Source organism: Leptodactylus fuscus, chromosome 7 (genome assembly GCF_031893055.1).
Source record: "Leptodactylus fuscus isolate aLepFus1 chromosome 7, aLepFus1.hap2, whole genome shotgun sequence".
In the NCBI taxonomy this organism is placed as follows: Eukaryota; Metazoa; Chordata; class Amphibia; order Anura; family Leptodactylidae; genus Leptodactylus; species Leptodactylus fuscus.
In genome coordinates, this window is record NC_134271.1 from 93,611,765 (window position 1) to 93,631,107 (window position 19,343).

Sequence of the window (19,343 nt, forward strand, 5' to 3'; positions counted from 1 at the left end):
TCCCGAGGACATCGGAGGAAGAAGAGGCGTGGATGAAGAAGAAGACACACCCTAAATACCCGCCCAGCGTGCACGATGCGTAAGTAGATCACATTCTTTATAGGGTATTATTTTAAAACTGGGGGGTAGTTTAATATAACATTTACGATGCCTGAATAGCCTTTTTAAAGGCTATTCACGCATATGTGGGGCTTTATCAGCATGATTTTGCTGATAGAGCCCCTTTAAAGACACTTATTGTCTCTCTGATTCATTCTCGCCTTATCTACTGTAACTCCTTACTAATCGGTCTTCCCCTCACTAAACTCTCCCCTCTACAATCTATTCTGAACGCAGCGGCCAGGCTCATCTATCAGGCTAGACGCTACAGCGATGCCTCTGGTCTGTGCCAGTCGTTACATTGGCTGCCTATTCATTATAGAATAAAATATAAAGTTATCACTCTCATCCACAAGACTCTCCATAATGCTGCACGTCCCTATATCTCCTCCCACATCTCTGTCTACCGCCCAACCCGTGTTCTCCGTTCACTCAATGACCTAACACTTACATCCTCTATTATCAGAACCTCCCACGCTCGTATACAAGACTTCTCCCGAGTTGCACCACTTCTCTGGAATGCTCTACCCTGGACAATCAGATTACCTCCCAGTTTCTACAGTTTCAAACGCAAGCTAAACACACATTTTTTCAGACAGACCTATCACAATTTCTAATGTAAACCCTTCCATAATATAATTAGAATCCCCAAAATTTAACCCTCCTCTGTCCCCACTCCCACATTTCCCCACATGATATGATGCCATTTCAGGCTAACTTTATAGGTCCAAGCTCCATCCACATGTTAAACGACACCACTAGTGACGGCTCATAAAGTTTTATGCTTGTGTAATGACAGTCACCTCTATTACAAAATTGTATGACTACTGTATAAGCAATTCCGCTCCTGCTACCTCTTATGTGACCCCCTCTACCTCATAGATTGTAAGCTCTTGTGAGCAGGGCCCTCAGTCCCATTGTGTGAAATGACATTCTTTGTTATGTATCTTTCTGTCTGTATTTGAACCCTACAAATTGTACAGCGCTGCGGAATATGTTGGCGCTATATAAATTTTTTATTATTATTAAAAATGGATCAGTTAAAAAAAATCATCCATTTCTTTTTTTAATGTTCTGTTAAACAGATGAAACTCAGGCACCAAAGACAGACAAACAGATCATTTTCTAAAGTGCTGCAGAATATGTTGGCGCTACATAACTAAAATGTATTATATGGAAAGGAGCAAAATAGAAGCACAACTGACATCAGAAACAGACAAATTTGTGTTTTTCATGGGTGAGAAACATCCATGGCTGTATGAATATTAGGTTATGCAGATTTCTAAGGTTTACAAAGTACACAGCTCCTAATACTAAAGTAAGACCATTATGTATATACATTGAAGCAATAAAGAAAAAAAAAGTTTGCAAAGTTTACACCCTCCTTAATAATAATGTCAATGCAGAAGAAACGATTGCAGATGTATAAAACTTCTGCCAGTATGGGGAACAATAAAGTAGAACATGTCTGTGTACTTCAGAGGAAATGCAGACCATTGAGCAGCAATATCCGGGTCCTGCATTCGGCCTCTCAAGCCTGAGACCATTAATTTGTGACTAAATGCTGTTGTGTACCCGCATCTGTTTGGTTATTTATTAAAGCCGCCATGAAGTGTTAATCAATAGTGTTGTCCGTACAGGGGATGTGGTTTCTTAGCAACACTGTCAGATCCAGTCCGATAACCGTCCTGTCATTACAATGTGATTGCATCTATGTATAAGCGCGGCTTCAGCGGCCCGAGGCATCGTTGTTTTGCACATATTGATATAGAGATCTGTAAACAAGTGGAAGTCTAGGCAATTTCTAAATGCGAGAAGAATCAAAGTTATTGTCATCTAGAATCACACTACAATTATACGGTTTCTGAGCTGTGTACTGCAGACAACAAAATTGCAAAGGTTGTTTACTAAAGAGCATGGACGTAGATTAGAAAATCAGAAGCTAAAATTGAATGGCCTTTTGTTAGGCGCATATCTTTATAGCAGCCAGAGTTCCAGCTATCCAAACTTTTATCATGTATTTCTGCAGTCCCCCACTTGGGGGAGATTACAGCAAACTGTTTATATGATGAACGCCATAATAAAACAGCATACAATAAGCTCCCTCTAGTGGTGACTGCAGGCAGCAAGAATCTCATTACTGAATTCTAAGTTTAGGTAGCGATGTAACTAATCTAGTTTATCCGTAGTTGTATAATCTGCTACATATAGGATCCTGGAAATGTAGTTTGCATTACATGATTATCGTATCACATTTCTTGGTATAATTTGTTAAACACTTCCAGAAAATATTCAATAACAATAGGATTCTTCATACTCTTAAATCAAAACAGTCAAGTTATGTTTCAGAGTATGTCGAGCTAAACCGCACTGAATTCGGGTGCCTGTGATGTAAGAACATTGCATGTCTACAAGCTGTTTTGCTGTGTCGCTACAGGGTTACATTAATATAGTTTAAATACAGGAGTGAAGTAAAGTAACATACGTTTCCTGCACAACATTCTAAATTATATCCAATTGAGGGTAATTTCGCATTTCGGGGAAAAAGAAACACTGCAGTTTGTGATGTAGTGTTTTGAGCTAGTCAGAAGTGAATGCAGCAGGGAAGAGAAGGTCTTCCTCCGGAGTTCCCATTTTGAATCGTTTTCTGAAATTAAATAAATAAAATGGAATCCTACATGTAGGATTTTGCTGTCCACTTGAAAAATCGGACATCTTTGTAAACGGACACTTAAGCACACCCACAGACGCTACATGATGTCCCATTTAAAATCATGCAAATTGTAACGGACGCAGCTAGTGTCCGATGCTAAAATCTTGCGCAGACATTAGCATCGGACACTAGCTGTCGGACACTGACGCTAGTGTGAACGCCCCCTTAGCTACAGCTCGGCCTGGTCAAACAGTTCGGCTAATTGGAATTTGCTGATAGAGCCTGGTCTGTTATCTTTCTATGTAAACACAGAGGTAACACTTCGTTCATCTGCATTTATATTAGATTTCTAGTAATCATAGTGTGATTGCCATAGTGTCCTGCTCAGTAAGCTGGGGGGGCGGATGGTTTTGACTGTTTGAAAAGGAATACAGAAAGTGAGAAGAGATGCCAGGCAAAGCTGCTGAAACCAGGCCAGCTGCCTTTAAACAGTGGCCAGGGAAAGTACAGGAACAAAGTGTTACTCACCTCCCCCTGGTCTCCAGCACACAAGGTACCTCAGCAGTCCCTGATGTAATTCTGAAACCTGGAAGAGGCCCAAAAAAGACTTGCTAGAGTCCAGAAGAAGTGGGTAACACTATTATGTTTACTCACCTCCCTTGGTCCTCTAAAGAGACCACAGAGTATAATAGCAGTTCTGGTTCAGACATGTTTGGTCCAAGTGAAACTGCCAGGCAAACATAACGAATATTCACAACATTTACCCCATAAATACTCACCTTCAGTAGATTATTAGTCAGCCGGATTATTTTCAAAAAAACTTCGAGTGTAATCAGATTTTTTAATTTTTAACAAAAACAGAAAGTACAGTACAATAATCAAAACACAAGTATCAAACAAGAAGAAAAAAGGGCTGTACGCCCAAGGTCTCACCAAGAGGCCAAGCGGGACCAGAAATAAAACACACACCAGGGGGATGAAGTCAGATTATAATGGGGCAAATGTGCAGATATTTGCTGCTGCACCCCCTGTAAGGCTCCGTTCCCACGGAGTAATGCACCATGCATTTAGACACTTATACACGTGTCAGAGTGTGAGCGCTCAAAACAGATCCCATTCACTTCAATGTGTGCCGGCTTATGGATGCCAGTGCCTCAAGTATGCACACCAATAGAGGGCGCTCACTGAGAATGTGCAAGTCTATCTTCCATGATGTAATTAGGAAGACAGAGTCTCAGTCACGCAATCCAATAGAGGTGGAGCGCTCATGGCTTAATAAGACTCCACATACCTAAATGGTGGTTCTTTCCCTATGGAGTGACTACATCCCCTCAACCCTGTCTAAGCCTCTCACCTCTGCCAGATCAGTCCTCTCTGCGTCAAGCTGATGAGATGCAAATACATCGATACAGCTGTCCTTGGCTGAGAGACTGTATCTGGTAAAATCCCAACATCATTGCAAACAATGATGTTAGCATGATGTTAAAGGGAGCGCCCTCTATTGGATTGCTTGACTGAGACTCTGTCTTCCTAATTACATCATGGAAGATAGACTTGCACATTCTCAGTCAGCGCCCTCTATTGGTGTGCATACTTGACGCACTGGCATTCTAATTACATCATGGAAGTCAGATTTGCATATTCTTCCCATAGTGAATAGTAAAGCAGCTCTACAGTAGAAAATCTCCAGTGGCCAGGCACCAGGAATCCAGATCCCCTGCTGTTTGAACCATCTCTGACATCTTATTACAGTATCATTGAAGGGGTCTATAGACTTCTGAAACATCTACTATTCTGAAGATATCATCCTTACGAGACAGTTATTACCATTTAATGTGACTTCATGACGTCAGCACTGCTGTTTGCACCAGTTTTATAGATTAATAATTTGGAAGATTGCGATCATTTCTTCCTGTCATTTTGTAGGCCACATTTTAACAATCTCCAGAGGCTTGAGATGCGATTACCTTCTTATACCTGCCAGTTACTTTGATAAGGAAGCCGGATGTTTGGCCTTCAGACTCTCCTATATTGAGCAGAGTTTACGCTTCCTTCAGGCCATCCGAGGCATTGACGGGTGTATAAAGCTCCCTTAATATTCTACGCTTAAAGCAATCTACCACCAACAAAAATGCCTTTAACCTCCTAAGGGTGCATTCACACTGAGTAAACGCTAGCTTATTTTGTAGAGTAAAATTACACTTGTAAATTTTGCTATCCCATTGACTTCAATGATTTTTTTTTACAAGTGTAAAAATACGCCTGTAAAAAATACGCCTGTAAAATGTCATTGAAGTCAATGGGATAGCAATATTTACAAGTGTAATTTTACTCTACAAAATAAGCTAGCGTTTACTCAGTGTGAATGCACCCTAATAGTCGCGCTAAAATTGCAGAAACCCTCCCAAAAATGTAATTTTCCTTTTTTATTACTACAGATTTTTAAGTTATGGCTCAAGTAATTCTTGCTGCCACATAACTTAGAGCCCCTTCACATGGAGTTTACGCTCCGTGTATTCTGTACATTTTACACGTGTAAAAATACACATGTAAAATGTAGTTAGCCATTGAGTTCAATGGCTTTTTCGTATAACGCACGTCTCTTTGCGCGCCGCAAAAAGACGCGCGTTATACGAACATGCCATTGAACTCAATGGCTAACTACATTTTACACGTGTATTTTTACACATGTAAAATGTACAGAATACACGGAGCATAAACTCCGTGTGAAGGGGCCCTTATGTAGATTTTAACCTTTGAATTATCTAACATTTTATCCTACTCCGTATTCATAACTTTTTACATCCTATTTATCACATAGCTTTACGAAACCTTAGATTTTGTGGGAGCATATGGTTTTCTCATCAATTTTTATTACTTTTTTTTTTTTTTTTTTAGAGGAAAGATGAACAGAAAATATCAATTCTGGCTTCTGAATTCTTAGGTTTATGGTGTTTATCCACAACCACATGGTGACGCACTACCTCAATCCATGTAAACGCAATATGTGAAAATTCTCTAAGCAATGTTCTAGCTGGGGATTAGTAAATGGTGAACGCAACTCTAAAGTCTTAGTTACATATTGCATATTTTGTTAGCAATTTGCAGCCAAAATCAGGAGTGGATGGAAAGAAGTGAAGTAGCAATTTTTTTAAGGGACGTGGCCTAAATAATTGCCATTTATTGTAACTGAAGTAAGATGATACCCAAATAATCGCAATTCTGATTTCGGTCATAATCGCCCAGCCCTAACCTGTGTTTAGGATCAAACACTGATGCCTACATTCTGTAACTCAGGAATAGTACAAGTAATGTAATGTACATAGTGACTGCACCAGCAAAATAGTGAGAGCAGCTCTGAATTACAATACAGAATGGAACACAGGATCATTTTATATGTATCAAGCTTCTATCTATTTGGATTGAAAGCTTTGAAAAAGAATGTATATAAAAATACAGCAGCCATGTGAATGGAAACTGTATGAATCTTTATTTACAACAAATTGATATGGTGAAGTATGAAATAAATGTACAAAGACAAACTGGTTTACATAAAACTTAACATCGTAGAAAAAGTAGCATTCTGTCAAAAGTACAGCTGATAAAAGAATATGTGTTCCAGACTGGGGCCACACATTGGAAGTTGGAACCATTCAATGTCTGCAATGCAAATGCAGAAAAACACTCTAGCCACAATGGTTAAAGGCATGGTGAATACCAACCAGACGTTCTTTGCTACGGGCAGGTTCTGCTCTCCTTGCAGAAAACCCTATATTTATTCTAATTCAGTCCTTTAGAGAAGATGAGAATGACACTGGTTTACTGATGCCTATACCACACCTGTGAACGAGGAACACATGCGAGTACGTGAAAACTGTACTGTATACATTCTCATCCACACACGTACAAAAAGGAAGGAGGAGTTTAGCCCACAATCTACTCTCGTGGTCAGAACCACAACCCGGCATGCTCACTTGGGTTCACCCTTCCAATGGGAAAAAGAGGAGTCTTATTTCAATTGTAATGAACTCTTCACATTCTAGTGCTTGGTGTCTTCCCATTAAATGTCCCCTTTAGGCTAGAGAGAAGGAAAACATCATCTCTACCACTAATACAGGAAGATTTCAGCCGCACACATTGTCCATATATATATATAAGTCTATGACAGGACCAGTCGTAGAGTGTAAATGGATCAGAAGGTCATGCAGCACCAATAAAACAATGGAAGGACCACCAGTTATTTCCTCCTTGGACAAAATTCACAGAACTGACTTGGAGAAGGTTGCTCAGTCTTTCTTAAATGCAAATGCTGAAAGCCTATTATTTGTGGACTGGCCTAAAGGTTTATGTTTTTTCGCTGTGCCAGTTTGATCCTGTGTGTCTTCATCTGTACCCTCCTGAGATTCACGATTTTCTTGCTCTTCACGTTTCCTCTTCTTCAGATCGGCAGAATCGTCTCCTTTAGCCTTTTCTGTCCACGTCTAATGATAGAGAATGATATAGGAAGTTCAGGGATTATCGGCCTGTATAATTAGACATGTCTGCTGTTCCTGTAGGGGCTCCATTAGTATTTGTCAAGTCTAGAGAAAAAGCTGCTGTCATGTGGCACTGAAAACCTGAGTGCAGCAACTTTAGCACCAACACAAAAAAAAAATCCACCCACCATGCAAAACATTAGAGCCGCTGCTTATCCTTCATGGTAAAGCAATGTGTAGTCCTGGCTGCAAGCTTTATCATCATGAACCTAAGATGCATTTTACTTACCATCCTCTCTTCATTACTTAGTGCCCTGAAACGGCTCATGCCCTCCTTAATAATTTCAGACTCATCAAGTTCAGGGTTCTCAGACAAGATACTTTGACGGTTTTCATCCAACCATAGCTGGAAGCCAGTTTTAGATCTGCAAAGAAATATAAGATCATGAGCAACATTGTATTTCTAACACAAACCTGAAGTGCATTCACTTTGTACTAGAAGCAACTGTAATATAATATTGCTGTAAAAAACAAAAATGATATAAAAGGGTATACTTAGAAAAGCATATCAATGTCAGATCAACATGGACCAGTCACTTTTACCAATCAGCTTATGTAAGGAGCATTCTTATTTCATCATCACATTTGTGCAGCCAAGTCCCATTCAAGTGAATGAGACTAAGCTGCTCTGTCAGGCACAACCCCTACATTATGTACCATGTTCCATCACTGGCATAGATGCCACAGCTCTTTCTATCAGCTGATGGTGGGGATGATAGGAGAGTTAGACCCACCACTGATTTATACTGAAGGCCTATCTTTAGGATAGGTCATCAATAGCCCCCCCACCCCTTTTTTTTTTTTTTTTTCAATAGACCATTGTACCTGGGTATTATTAGAATGAATCGTGCGGGCAGTGCGCGGCAAGCACACGGGCCCCATACATTATAATGGGGTCCGTGTGCTTTAACCCCTTCCCAACATCCATAGCATTCTAATGCCCTCGGCGGACACATTCGCCACCTTGTCTTTGTGTAAAGGGACAGGTGCTTCCCAGGACGAAGGGAACCCCTGCTGGAAAGCGGCAAGCGCCGCCATGACCCTGGAGGGAGCGGGCGCGACCACTCTCTCAAGGGCGGACGTGAAGGAGAACCTCAGCCGCAGAAGCGCCAAGGGACATCCGCTGCCGCCGGCCGAAGTGCTGAGGGAGGACCTGAAGGAGGACCTCAGCCGCCGGACCTGAAGGGGAACTGCAGCTGGCCGCCGTCAGAAGCGCTGAGGGGAATCCCCGACAGAAGCGCGGGAGGGGAATCCCCGGCAGAAGCACGGAAGGGGAACCTCGGCTGCCAGGCTTGCACCTGAGGACATGCACAGGGGCGCAGTTCCAATGTCGCAGTCCCAGGCGGTATATATATATATATATATATATATATATATATATATATATACATATATTAAGTTGACAGATTTGGCCAGCCTATTACAGATCAATGACTTGACATTAATGCAAAACCTGTACTCAACATTCCTGCATGCAACATAGCAAAAAGATTCCTCCTCTGACTTTGATGTTTCTGTTTGTCACTATTATAATGTGAATCTGCAGACTGTTCTCATTATATATATTTATTACATGTGTGTAATGCAAAGCCAAAAATCTGCTCCTCATTAAAGTGAATACAATTGCCCTGTTTGTGAACAGAAGCAAAAGTCTGAAGTTTAAGGCAGATGTATTTTAAGTAGATTCAGGAAGAGTGAAGATCCCAACCACGCAGGAGCTCAATAACCCTCACAGGCAGAGGATATGAGGACTCTGTAAGGAAGTATACCAGCTTTACTATTATTTTTTAAGGAGTAAGTTGCTCATAATTATTTACAATGAAGAATACTACATATTGTATGTACATACGCTTTAGCAAATTCAGACACTGCACATGAAAAACAAACCCTCTAAGTGAGACAAAGGTCATGAGGAGGGTCCCTCTGGGGGTGTTGTCTATCCAATAGGAAAGCAGGATTCATTCCCTACTGCATCCAAATAATTGTTCAAAGGCAAGCCACATCACTTGCTGTTGTACATATGTGTAATGAAGAAGATAAACCATCCAATATTATAAATGTATAAAAAAAGAAGAGGAATAGAGGTCAAAGGGATGAAATAGGTAATATGAAGCAAATAAACAGAAACAAAACACTAAGAAAATGAGAATTAGTCATTAGAATCCACCTTGTCGGCATATATTTAATTCCCTCCCTGTTTAGTATGTTATTTTACATACAAAATGAATAATAAATAAAACTGCGCTTCCTTCCTTCCCATCCGTAGTGATTTGGTACATACAGACTTTTTAGTGAAACTCACTTTTTAGGCTCAGCTTTCTCTGGAGCAGAGCTCGGGATAGGCTGTGATTGTGGATTTTGTTTTTCTTGCGGTTTCTTTGCAGTGGATTTAGGTTGGATATTCTGAAATAATACAGCTTGACCCTAAAATATAAAAAAAAGAAAAGACTTGTTTCAGTCTATTGTGCTTTTCTGACTAGTGCACTATATCTAATAGTAATGTAAAATAGGCATAACTTGTTCACTTAAAGAGGATCTGGAAGCCCATCTGATATGTCCATTTTAGTAAATACTTGAATATTTCATGAAGTTCTGATCATCTTTTCTAACAAAACTGCTCACATTTACTATCAGTGTCTGGAAATTCATCAGATTTACCATAGTGACTGATGCTAGATGTTAAAATCTGACACATCTTTAGTTAGTTTAGTCTAAATTTATCCCACCTTATAGTCACCTTACTTTAAGCCAGAATTTTAGACCAAATTTTGGTGCAATTTTGTCATGCGTTCCCCAATGCCTTGCGCACTTGTCGAGCAGGTCAGAAAATTTTGATCTCAAACCAAATGCTTCAGGATTTTCCACATTTTACACCAGGGTTCAAGTCATAGCCACAATAGTACATCTGCACAACCATATTGTTCTTTCTCCGCTATTACTACTGGAAATGTGTAAAGAAATTGGGGGATCTAGTTTGTACTTAAGTCAATGATTGTAGGGCTATACCACTCTAAGAACAAAAATGGTAAAAAGCAGTTGCTTAATATTCCTGGAATTTATGAATAAATAGAGGAACTGATAAGACAGGCTCCCAAATCTATCATCGTATATACTAGGGCTGTGCAATTAATTGAATTAATTAGTGAAATCAATGTCAGCCCTGCCCTGGACTCTGGTATATTGCATGCAAGCTTTCTCTTGCCACTGCAAAATATGATCAACAATTAATTGCTTAATTAAAATTGAGAATCACCAATAGGCTTGAAAAAAATTTAGATTTTATTATATGGAAAAATGGAACAGTGGCTTTGCATGAGCACTACCGATCCATTCATACACAGGACTCAGAGGTCCCTTTTTCTTGTTACAGATAGGGATATCAAATCGATCATGTAGACAGGGTATACCACCTTAAACGTGGTAGAGGGTGTTTTTTTTTTGTTTTTTTTATACAGCTTATACAAACTGCATCTGATCCCAAAACTATATAGTGTTCCTCGGATAGGCCATAAATATGTTATCAGCAGAGCTGCATCCAGCTCTGCACGGCCAGTTGTTTAGATCTGTATCTGATCTCCGCGCTATACAGTGTACGAGGTGGAAAGCAGATCTTTCTGCACACTGTATAGTGGCCAGATGGCATTACTGCATCTCAGTGCCCACTGACATCAATGGGCGCTGAACTGCAATAATGTTGCCAGGTCACTATATATATATATATATATATATATATATATATATATATATATATATATATATATATATATATATATATATATACATATATATATATATACACACACACACACTGTATATTACAAATGAAGACGGGAATATGTATATGTATACTGTATATTACAAATGAAGACGGGAATGGTGGTGGTGGGGGAGAATCCATATGAATTAAAGTATGTGTGTCCAATACTCTGTATTCTACTGATGTAGGTATATAAGACCACTCTGCCACCTATTGATTTCCTGGACTGAGAACCTGGAGATCAGATTAATACTGAAGTGTACGTTACCTGCTTTGGCTTTGCCCTTGGAGCAAGTGGCTTTATGACCAGGGAATCAGACTTGCTTGCAGAATGGTTTCCAGTAGTGGACGTTTTCTTTGTTAATTTACTCATGTTATCTAAAATTCGGGATGAACTGCCTGCCAGGGCTGGACTCTTCTGACTTGCTGATAACTTTTAATAAAGAACAAACCATGTCAAAGAATCCCACATTGATATTCTGAAAGCTCTGCAAGTTTCATAACTTTTAGCATAACTACAGGAGAAAAAAAATTGTCCTGAAAAAAAAAAATCATACAAAACATGAAAACAAACAAGGCATAAGCTATTTTATGTGCTGTACTGACAAGATCACTGACGTGTTTAGAAGCTTCAATATGAGATTTCTTTACCATGATAGCATGACTCATCCTTCCTCTGACATTATCTAGGCTAATAACATGAGGCATTATTCCCTGGTACACAAATCCAGGATCTAAAGTTCATAATATCCAAACTCTGTCATCTTCTCTATTCTACAAGACCACCTCTCACCCTGGAATATGTACTTTTGGGTTAGTGCTGTAATGTATATAGAAGGGGGGAAAAGCCATCCAAATGTAGTTCTGTCCAGATATGACTTAGAAATAAAAATAAATAAATAAATTAATTAATTAATTAAAAATCCCATGATCCATTCCATACATGTGAATGGAGTTATTAATGCACGGAGATGAAAGAGACAGTTTTTTCAACAAATCTGGAGTGTCAGGATATTCCCTAAATTTGAGCACACAATTTTTCACTAGTTTACAAATGGGTGATAAAAGTTATAGGATTTTGTCATGTTTCCAGTATAAACAAGACCATACCTTAAAAGGGTTAACTCTGCCTTGGTTGCTGGATACAATTGTACCTTCACAAAGAGAAGAGAAAATTAATATAATTTGCATTAGAAATTGACTGCCCACCAACAGTTATGGCGTGTGAATTAGATCATTTGGAGGTAGACGGCACTTTTTCCTTGTCCATCACTTATTTTATTAACTGCTGATATGCAGATAAAAATTAAGACCCAGATCCCCTATTCTCAGAATGGGAAGGGGTCTCAAGGTCAGTCCTCCACTGAATACCCTCATACAGCACTTTTAAATGATGGCAAGATAGTCAGCAGAAAAGCTCAAAAAGGATGGAATCACAAACACAGTTTTTGATACTTTTTTTTAACCCTATGACAGATGGGATTCAAAGAGTATTAGAAATAAAAAGAAACTATGTATTCTACTACTGCCTTCTAGATTCACTTCTGGCTTTGGCTGCATCAAGAACTGTATGTGCGATTCCATCCTGAGGCTTCAGCCACATGTTTTGGGTAAGCAGAAAAGTTTTACTCCCGTAACTTGGCTGTTTCTCTATCTTTGCATTGGATTAAAACTACACCGAAGCTGCAGAAAGAAATTAACCTGCTCTGGGTTACAAATCCTCAGTTCAAGACACTTTGCACTATAGGTTTTGTCAGCAGTTTATGGATGGCATTTGCTTAGATCCCATTCACTACAGTATTACTGTATATGAGTGGGTAGGTTGCTAGTGATTCCACTAGTGCCTTACACGCTGCAACTCTATCATGTTACTCGCCCTTATATCATTTAGAAGTACTGTACAAGGGTGATCTGTGTGGCTCCTATCCTAAAAACGGGAGAACACACATTAAGGTTTCTTACCAGCTTTTGAGGTAGGATGCTCTGGTGAAGTGATATTTTTGCTGAAAGGATTTGTTGCTGTAAAAAGGACCGATATATTTGACAATTTAATGGGACGAAAAGAAATGTGAACAACAGGTACAATAAACATAAAACATGCTCAATGACTAAACTAAGAAATTAGAGTACCGGTAACTATGAAATAAAATATTTTGTATATAAAAAATATATTTTATTTTTTTATGTATACAATATATATTAGGATTGCATGGGAAATAACTCTTATGTTATCCAACTACAAGTCAGCATTTAGGGCTAGCCTTTAAGGGGTTGTACCAAGAACAAGACGTATCCTCTATCTGCAAAAAATTAAGTAAGGTAAAGAGCTTAGCTATCTCTGACACTCATACAAAATTGAATGAGGTGGCAGCATACATGTGTGGCGCTCCATTCAAGTATATGGACTGAGGACCACTATTCTCGTGATCAGTGAGGAGCATAGCAGTCAAACCAACAATTAGACACTTATCCTCCTATCCTATGAATTCTTGTTCATGGTGCAACCCCTTTAAAGTGTCCATACATATTTCCTCCTGTCCACCCATGGCGTCCTGTTGGAATGAATTCAGCGCACTGTTGGCTTTCTCATTATGTGCCCTGGAACTGGAGATATTGATGTCGTTATAACGGCAACAATATCAACCGAATGTCAGAGGGACGTTCCTGACAGTCTAGCTGGGCTGTGAGGAACACCGCTCCTGATTGTACTCATCCATAGCCCTGTGCTGTCAGAGGGAGCGTTCCTTATTACCCAGCCATGACACTAAACTGTGAGGAATGCCCCCCCCCCCTTCCGTTCTTAGACTTGTAAGGAGTTAAAATGTAAATATAAGTACATAAATTTGGTACCCCCAGAATCGTACCGAAACATAGAATACAGGTTAAACACCATAAAAACAAGGCCCTTAAAAAAGTCGCACAGTTGAAATCTTTTATGAGCTTATATATATGCAAAACAAGCCAAATGCACTGCTAGCCCAATTTCCAGATTCATACCAGTCTTTCTATTTAGGCTGGGTGTCTCAGGTTGATGAACTTCCTCTGTTTCCTCATCCTCATCTTCACAATCCGCTTCCACTTCCTGTTCATGTCGCACTGGTTTTGAGCTTGGCCTTTCCCATTCTGTGGCAGTCCTGCTGTATCTGTATCAATGAACACATCATATGATTGAACATAATACAATAAATGCATTATATCTAATTGTTATGACAGACAGTAGTGCAACATAACACTAAAGGGAGTCAACTACTGCAGTATTCTTTTGCCATAGCTATAACTTATTATGATACGGCTATAAAATGGCTAGAAATTTGTCTGCGCTCACTCACTGGGCGGCTCCTCCATCTCCACATAGACTTCTATGTAACAAGATCTGTGTGTGAACTCTAACCTGCATTCAGTGAAGACTCAGCAGTATAGCAGGCAGGAGAGAGGAGAGGATCATAGGAGAAGAATGTTTTTTTTCTCTAAAATACTGTATATAACATGAAACCACTCTTGAATATCACCCCTTTGAGAAGTCCCCTCTTCCTTAGAGACCAATTTTATCAGTGAAAGGTTTTTCTCCCATAATACTGTTTGGATTCTGCCTCTCTATAAGAAGACCACCCCCCTTTTTCAACCAAACACCACTGTTTTGAGCCAATTTTTCAGTGGAATCCCCTTTATAGTTACCACAGATTGGACTTACATACACTGTGTGACCAATATGGACACAGCTCTGTGCTGTGTAGGATCAATGGACTGAAGCTAGCAAAAGCAAGAGACATCATGGGAGAAGTCACCAGCATCACACTGAAGCAGAGAACATACTATACACTGCAACAGGGGTGCTGAGCGTACATGACAACAGACAATCTCTGGAACTGGACTCTAAAAGTTCCAATTTTGGCCTATGAAAATGTCAGCATGTAAGCATCAAGATTAACCCCTTCTCAACATCTGCCGTACTATTACGGCAGATGCCGGGTGTTTAACTATGACCACTGCCCAGGAGCCAGGCGGCTGCCATAGCTGCTGGGTGTCTACAGTTTTGTACAGTAGACACCCAGCGCTAATGCCCACGATATTTTTCCTGTATGGTAAACACCGTAGCGGGGGGAAAAAAAAGTCAAAAGTGCCAAAACCAACATTTTTCTACTGTTTGCCTCTGATAAAAATTTTAATAAAAAGTGATCAAAGCAATAGCAATTACCCAAAATGGTATAACTAAAAAGTACACCTGGTCCCGCAAAAAAGACGCACTATGCAACCCCCTAAACGGAAGTATACAAAAGTTATGGGTGTCGGAATATGGCGTCTTTTAGAAGAAACATTTTTGGCACAGTTTTGGATTTTTGTTAAGGGGTTAAAATGTAAATAAAACCATATAAATTAGGTATCCTCGGAATCATACCAAAACATAGAATACATTTGACATGTCATTTTGGCTACACAGTGAACACCGTAAAAATGAAGCCCATAAGAAAATCGCACAAATGCACTTTTTCTTCAAATCCACCCCATTCTGAATTTTTTTTCAGCTTCCCAGTACATTGTACAGAATAATTAATGACAGCAACATGAAGAAAAATTTGTCCTGCAAACATTAAGACCTCATATGGCTCTGAGAGCGGAGAAATAAAAAAGTTATGGAGTTTGAAAGGGGGGGGGGGGTGTGAGTAAAAAATGAAAATCAAAAAAATGCCGTCGACGGGAAGGGGTTAACAATGAAGGAGGAAAATGGAGAAGGGAGCCATGCTGGGGTCTAGGAATGAGATGGGGCTATGCTATGAATCAGGAATGAGAGGCTGCTGGGGACTAGGACTGGAAGGATAGACATGTTTAACATATTGATGAGATGATCAGGGCAAATCTATTCCATTGGACCATATCACAAAATAAAATTACCTAGGCAATACATGACAAGAGTTATGGATTTCAAAGGATAAAGAGACCTTTGCTTTGACTAGGGATCGGTTAAATGGTCAGCGGTGACATGAGTACAGATTATTACTAATCCTCAATCCCCTGAAAGCAGGACCATGACGTTTGCATGCAATCTTAAGTGTAGCAATATACTTTTCTTGCTTGTAGATTTAAGAGCTCTTCTTAAGAGGAGTTAATCTAATAGCCTAATCTTATCAACCAGAGCTCCGTCTTTCTGAAGAACACTTCATAAAACCAAGAGATTAACAAGAGGAGCCCACACTATCCATTAATATGGGGCAGGGTATCATGGACAATTTTACAGTATTGATTTAGGATCCATGATACTGAACAGCAGACAAACATTTTTCCATTGCCATTTAACTACGACCGCCATAACATTCCAGACTTTGGGAGTACTGAATGACAACCCTTATAATGTAGTAAAAACGCAGCTAACCACATAAATGAGCAACAAAAGAAAATGTCATAAGAGAAACATGTCTTATATTTTCATCACAATGCATAGGTGGGCTGAAGTCCTGGCACATACAGACAGGAGAGTGGGACTTCTTACATCACAGTGATCCATAATGCTAGGAGTCCCTGTCTCCAGCATCTATACCTTCAACAGTAAAGATTTGGGCAGGCAGCATCATAGATCAGAACAATGCAAGGATTCCTGGTCTTCGGACCACAATCAGTCCCGGAAATGCAGGCAACATATGGTCTGTATTATCTGGACCATATTTAACGGTTTGCATTGAGCGTTACAGGCTATATATATGCCCTTATAGGGGTGTTCTGGATGGGTTATCAATGTCAATCTCATAACACGATGCAATGTGATATTACACAATAAATGTGACTGAAAACCATTGAAAAAAGTCAAGTATGCCACAACTAATGTTTGAAGGTGTTTTCCCTAGGAACATTACCAGGTTTACATTTGCAGACAAAATATTTTTGGAAATAAAAATTATTAAAAATTTAGCAGAGTTTTAAAGTTTTTCTCTAACCAACTCAGTGGTAACAATCTTTTAGTCTTGATCGGTTACCAGTTGATACAACCACAAATGCATGAACTGTCTATGATCTGCCTAGCCATGATATCCTTATTATGGCTGAGTTATCTTCTCAAACATGTGTTGTCCCTGTCTGATAACCTGTGCACAATAAGGATTTCCTTACTGCAGTCCGGAAAACCTTAACTAAGATTATCTTGGCACCGAAGCAGCCGCAAATTGCGAAAAGAACTCTTGTCAGGCCTAAACGAGGAGGGGGTTTGGTATTCCCAGATTGCTCTAGATACTTCCAGGCAGCAGTCATACCTTGCATTCTTGACTGGCATCACTCCGCACCTTCTAAGCTCTAGGCAACCCAGAATTACCTGCGGCAATTCAGTCCTCGTTCTTCCATTCTGTGGGTCAACCCAACCTTAGGTTCAATCGGGTTATGATGGCCCCCTCCCTCCTTCTTCGCTCTTAGCTACTCGCTACAACCCACCGAACCCTGACTCCATTGCCTCTCACTGGTAGTATGCCCATCTTTCCCATTTCTATACACTCTTAAGACGTCTCATAACCTTCATAGGGCATTAATGCCTTTTGAAAATTTTTGCCCTCTCATCCAATACTCCAACTCATACTGTCTCGCTTATCTATGGCATGCTCTTGGAGGATTCTGCCAACAGTCTACCAGCATTCACGAATGGCTGGGAGAGGGAATTGGGGTTCTCGTTTCCTCCAGACCCGTTTTCCTGAACTTTTCAAGCGTGTCACAAGTTTTCGATACCTTGCAAAGCACATGAGACAAACTATAAGATCCTCTCTAGATGGTACAGAGTACCCTCTGTCCTTCAAGAGATGTACCCCGCCACTTCAGACCGACGCTGGAGATGTAATGTCGACCAGGGCACAATGGCACATGTCTGGTGGGGATGTACACTACTGCACCCCTTTTGGTCAGATGTCTGTCATATTATTCAGACAGTCACTGGCATTGCTTTGGATGGATAACCCTGCTCCCCTCTATCTTCCCATGTAAGTTTAAGAAACAAAACCACAAGCTTTTAGGTTTCCTATTAGTAGCGGCGATTGTGGAAATCCCTGACGCCCCCCTCTCTACGGTCTTGGCCTCCTGGTCTTAAGCATACGCAGCATGGAAAATTCACTCACAGAGCTGAACCATGATGATAGAGCCCATCAGCAAACGTGGCTCCTGTGAAACCATTTGTACCACTCCACTAAATTTCAGTCTGCCTTCCCCTCCATGTCCTCTTGATTTCTACTATTATATTTCTACTATTTCTATTTCCTTTCCAATATGCCATTAGGTATGTTTATTATTGTTTTTGCTCTTGAATTAAGTATCTGACTGCTGTGACAGAGCTATTGTTTCCCCCCTTCCCTTATGTTACTCCCTACCTGCCATTTCTTGTTCTCCCTACTTACCCTCCATCCCCTGGCATTCCCTCCCCCCACACCCTTTATTGTTGAACTCTTGTTTGACCTGTTTGTATTATACCAAATATTTCAATAAAACTTTTAATGTTAAAAAAAAAAAAAATCTCTTTAAGCTTTGATTACAAGGTTCTATTACTGGTACGTTGTTTGTAGACCTGGCTATATTTACCCAGCATTTAGCCTGCTACGGAAATCATCTTCTTCTTCTTCCTCTTCTTGCTGCTGTTGAGCGGATGCCAATTCTGCCGCTTTCTCTAGAGCCATTTCACCAAGCCGCTGGGCCAGAATTAGTCTCTTGGAGCGCGAGGCATACTTAATAGCCAGGTTCATCACATTCTGAGTCATAAGCTCAGCCAGCTCCATGCAGCGAAACTCACGCTCCAGTTTGCATGACAACTGCGCAAGTACAAAAAAGAAAACAAAAAAAAACAATGCATACACACACATTTTATATGCTTGCATCATAGATGTGGGTATCTGACTAAATCTATAAGCTATATATGTGTATATATTATGTCAACACATTCTATATACTCACAGCAAACATCTTCATTAACAATTCCTGCTGTTCCTTTTCAGACTCTGTTTTGAAATTTTCATCACATTCATAACCATTCTTAGCTAAATAATCAATATGATGGGTGAAGACATGAGACCTCCAATATTGTTCCTATGAAAGGGAAAATAGTACATTAGCATAGTGCAAGTCAACTTGATAAAGTCTTATGCCAGACGAAATGTACAACATGTAACTGGGACTATAATTTCTTGTAAGCACCACAATTAGAATAAGAAAAAAAGAGAGAAGAAAAAAGCCTTTCCTTATCTGCTTGACATTAATAGCTTTATAATCAAGCTGCACCCCATAGACCTGTGTACCTCATTATCTTGTAGAACCTAGGCATGAAATATCAGTATTATTTTTT

The 19,343-nt window shown here is 39.9% G+C and overlaps 1 protein-coding gene across 1 annotated transcript in view; it reads right to left on the reverse strand.

Annotated features, from left to right (window-relative positions):
- Positions 1–6,927: 6,927 nt before the first annotated feature.
- WDHD1 (WD repeat and HMG-box DNA binding protein 1) overlaps positions 6,928–19,343 on the reverse strand; it is a 45,653-nt gene continuing 33,237 nt past the window's right edge. Inside the window, exons 18-26 of the mRNA XM_075282564.1 lie at positions 18,956–19,087; positions 18,587–18,813; positions 14,042–14,187; positions 13,007–13,063; positions 12,155–12,198; positions 11,313–11,477; positions 9,590–9,711; positions 7,517–7,652; positions 6,928–7,233 (exon numbers count right to left, since the gene is read on the reverse strand). Coding sequence (XP_075138665.1) covers positions 7,039–7,233; positions 7,517–7,652; positions 9,590–9,711; positions 11,313–11,477; positions 12,155–12,198; positions 13,007–13,063; positions 14,042–14,187; positions 18,587–18,813; positions 18,956–19,087 — 1,224 coding nt within the window. The 3' untranslated portion in view covers positions 6,928–7,038. The remainder of the gene's footprint in view (positions 7,234–7,516; positions 7,653–9,589; positions 9,712–11,312; positions 11,478–12,154; positions 12,199–13,006; positions 13,064–14,041; positions 14,188–18,586; positions 18,814–18,955; positions 19,088–19,343) is intronic.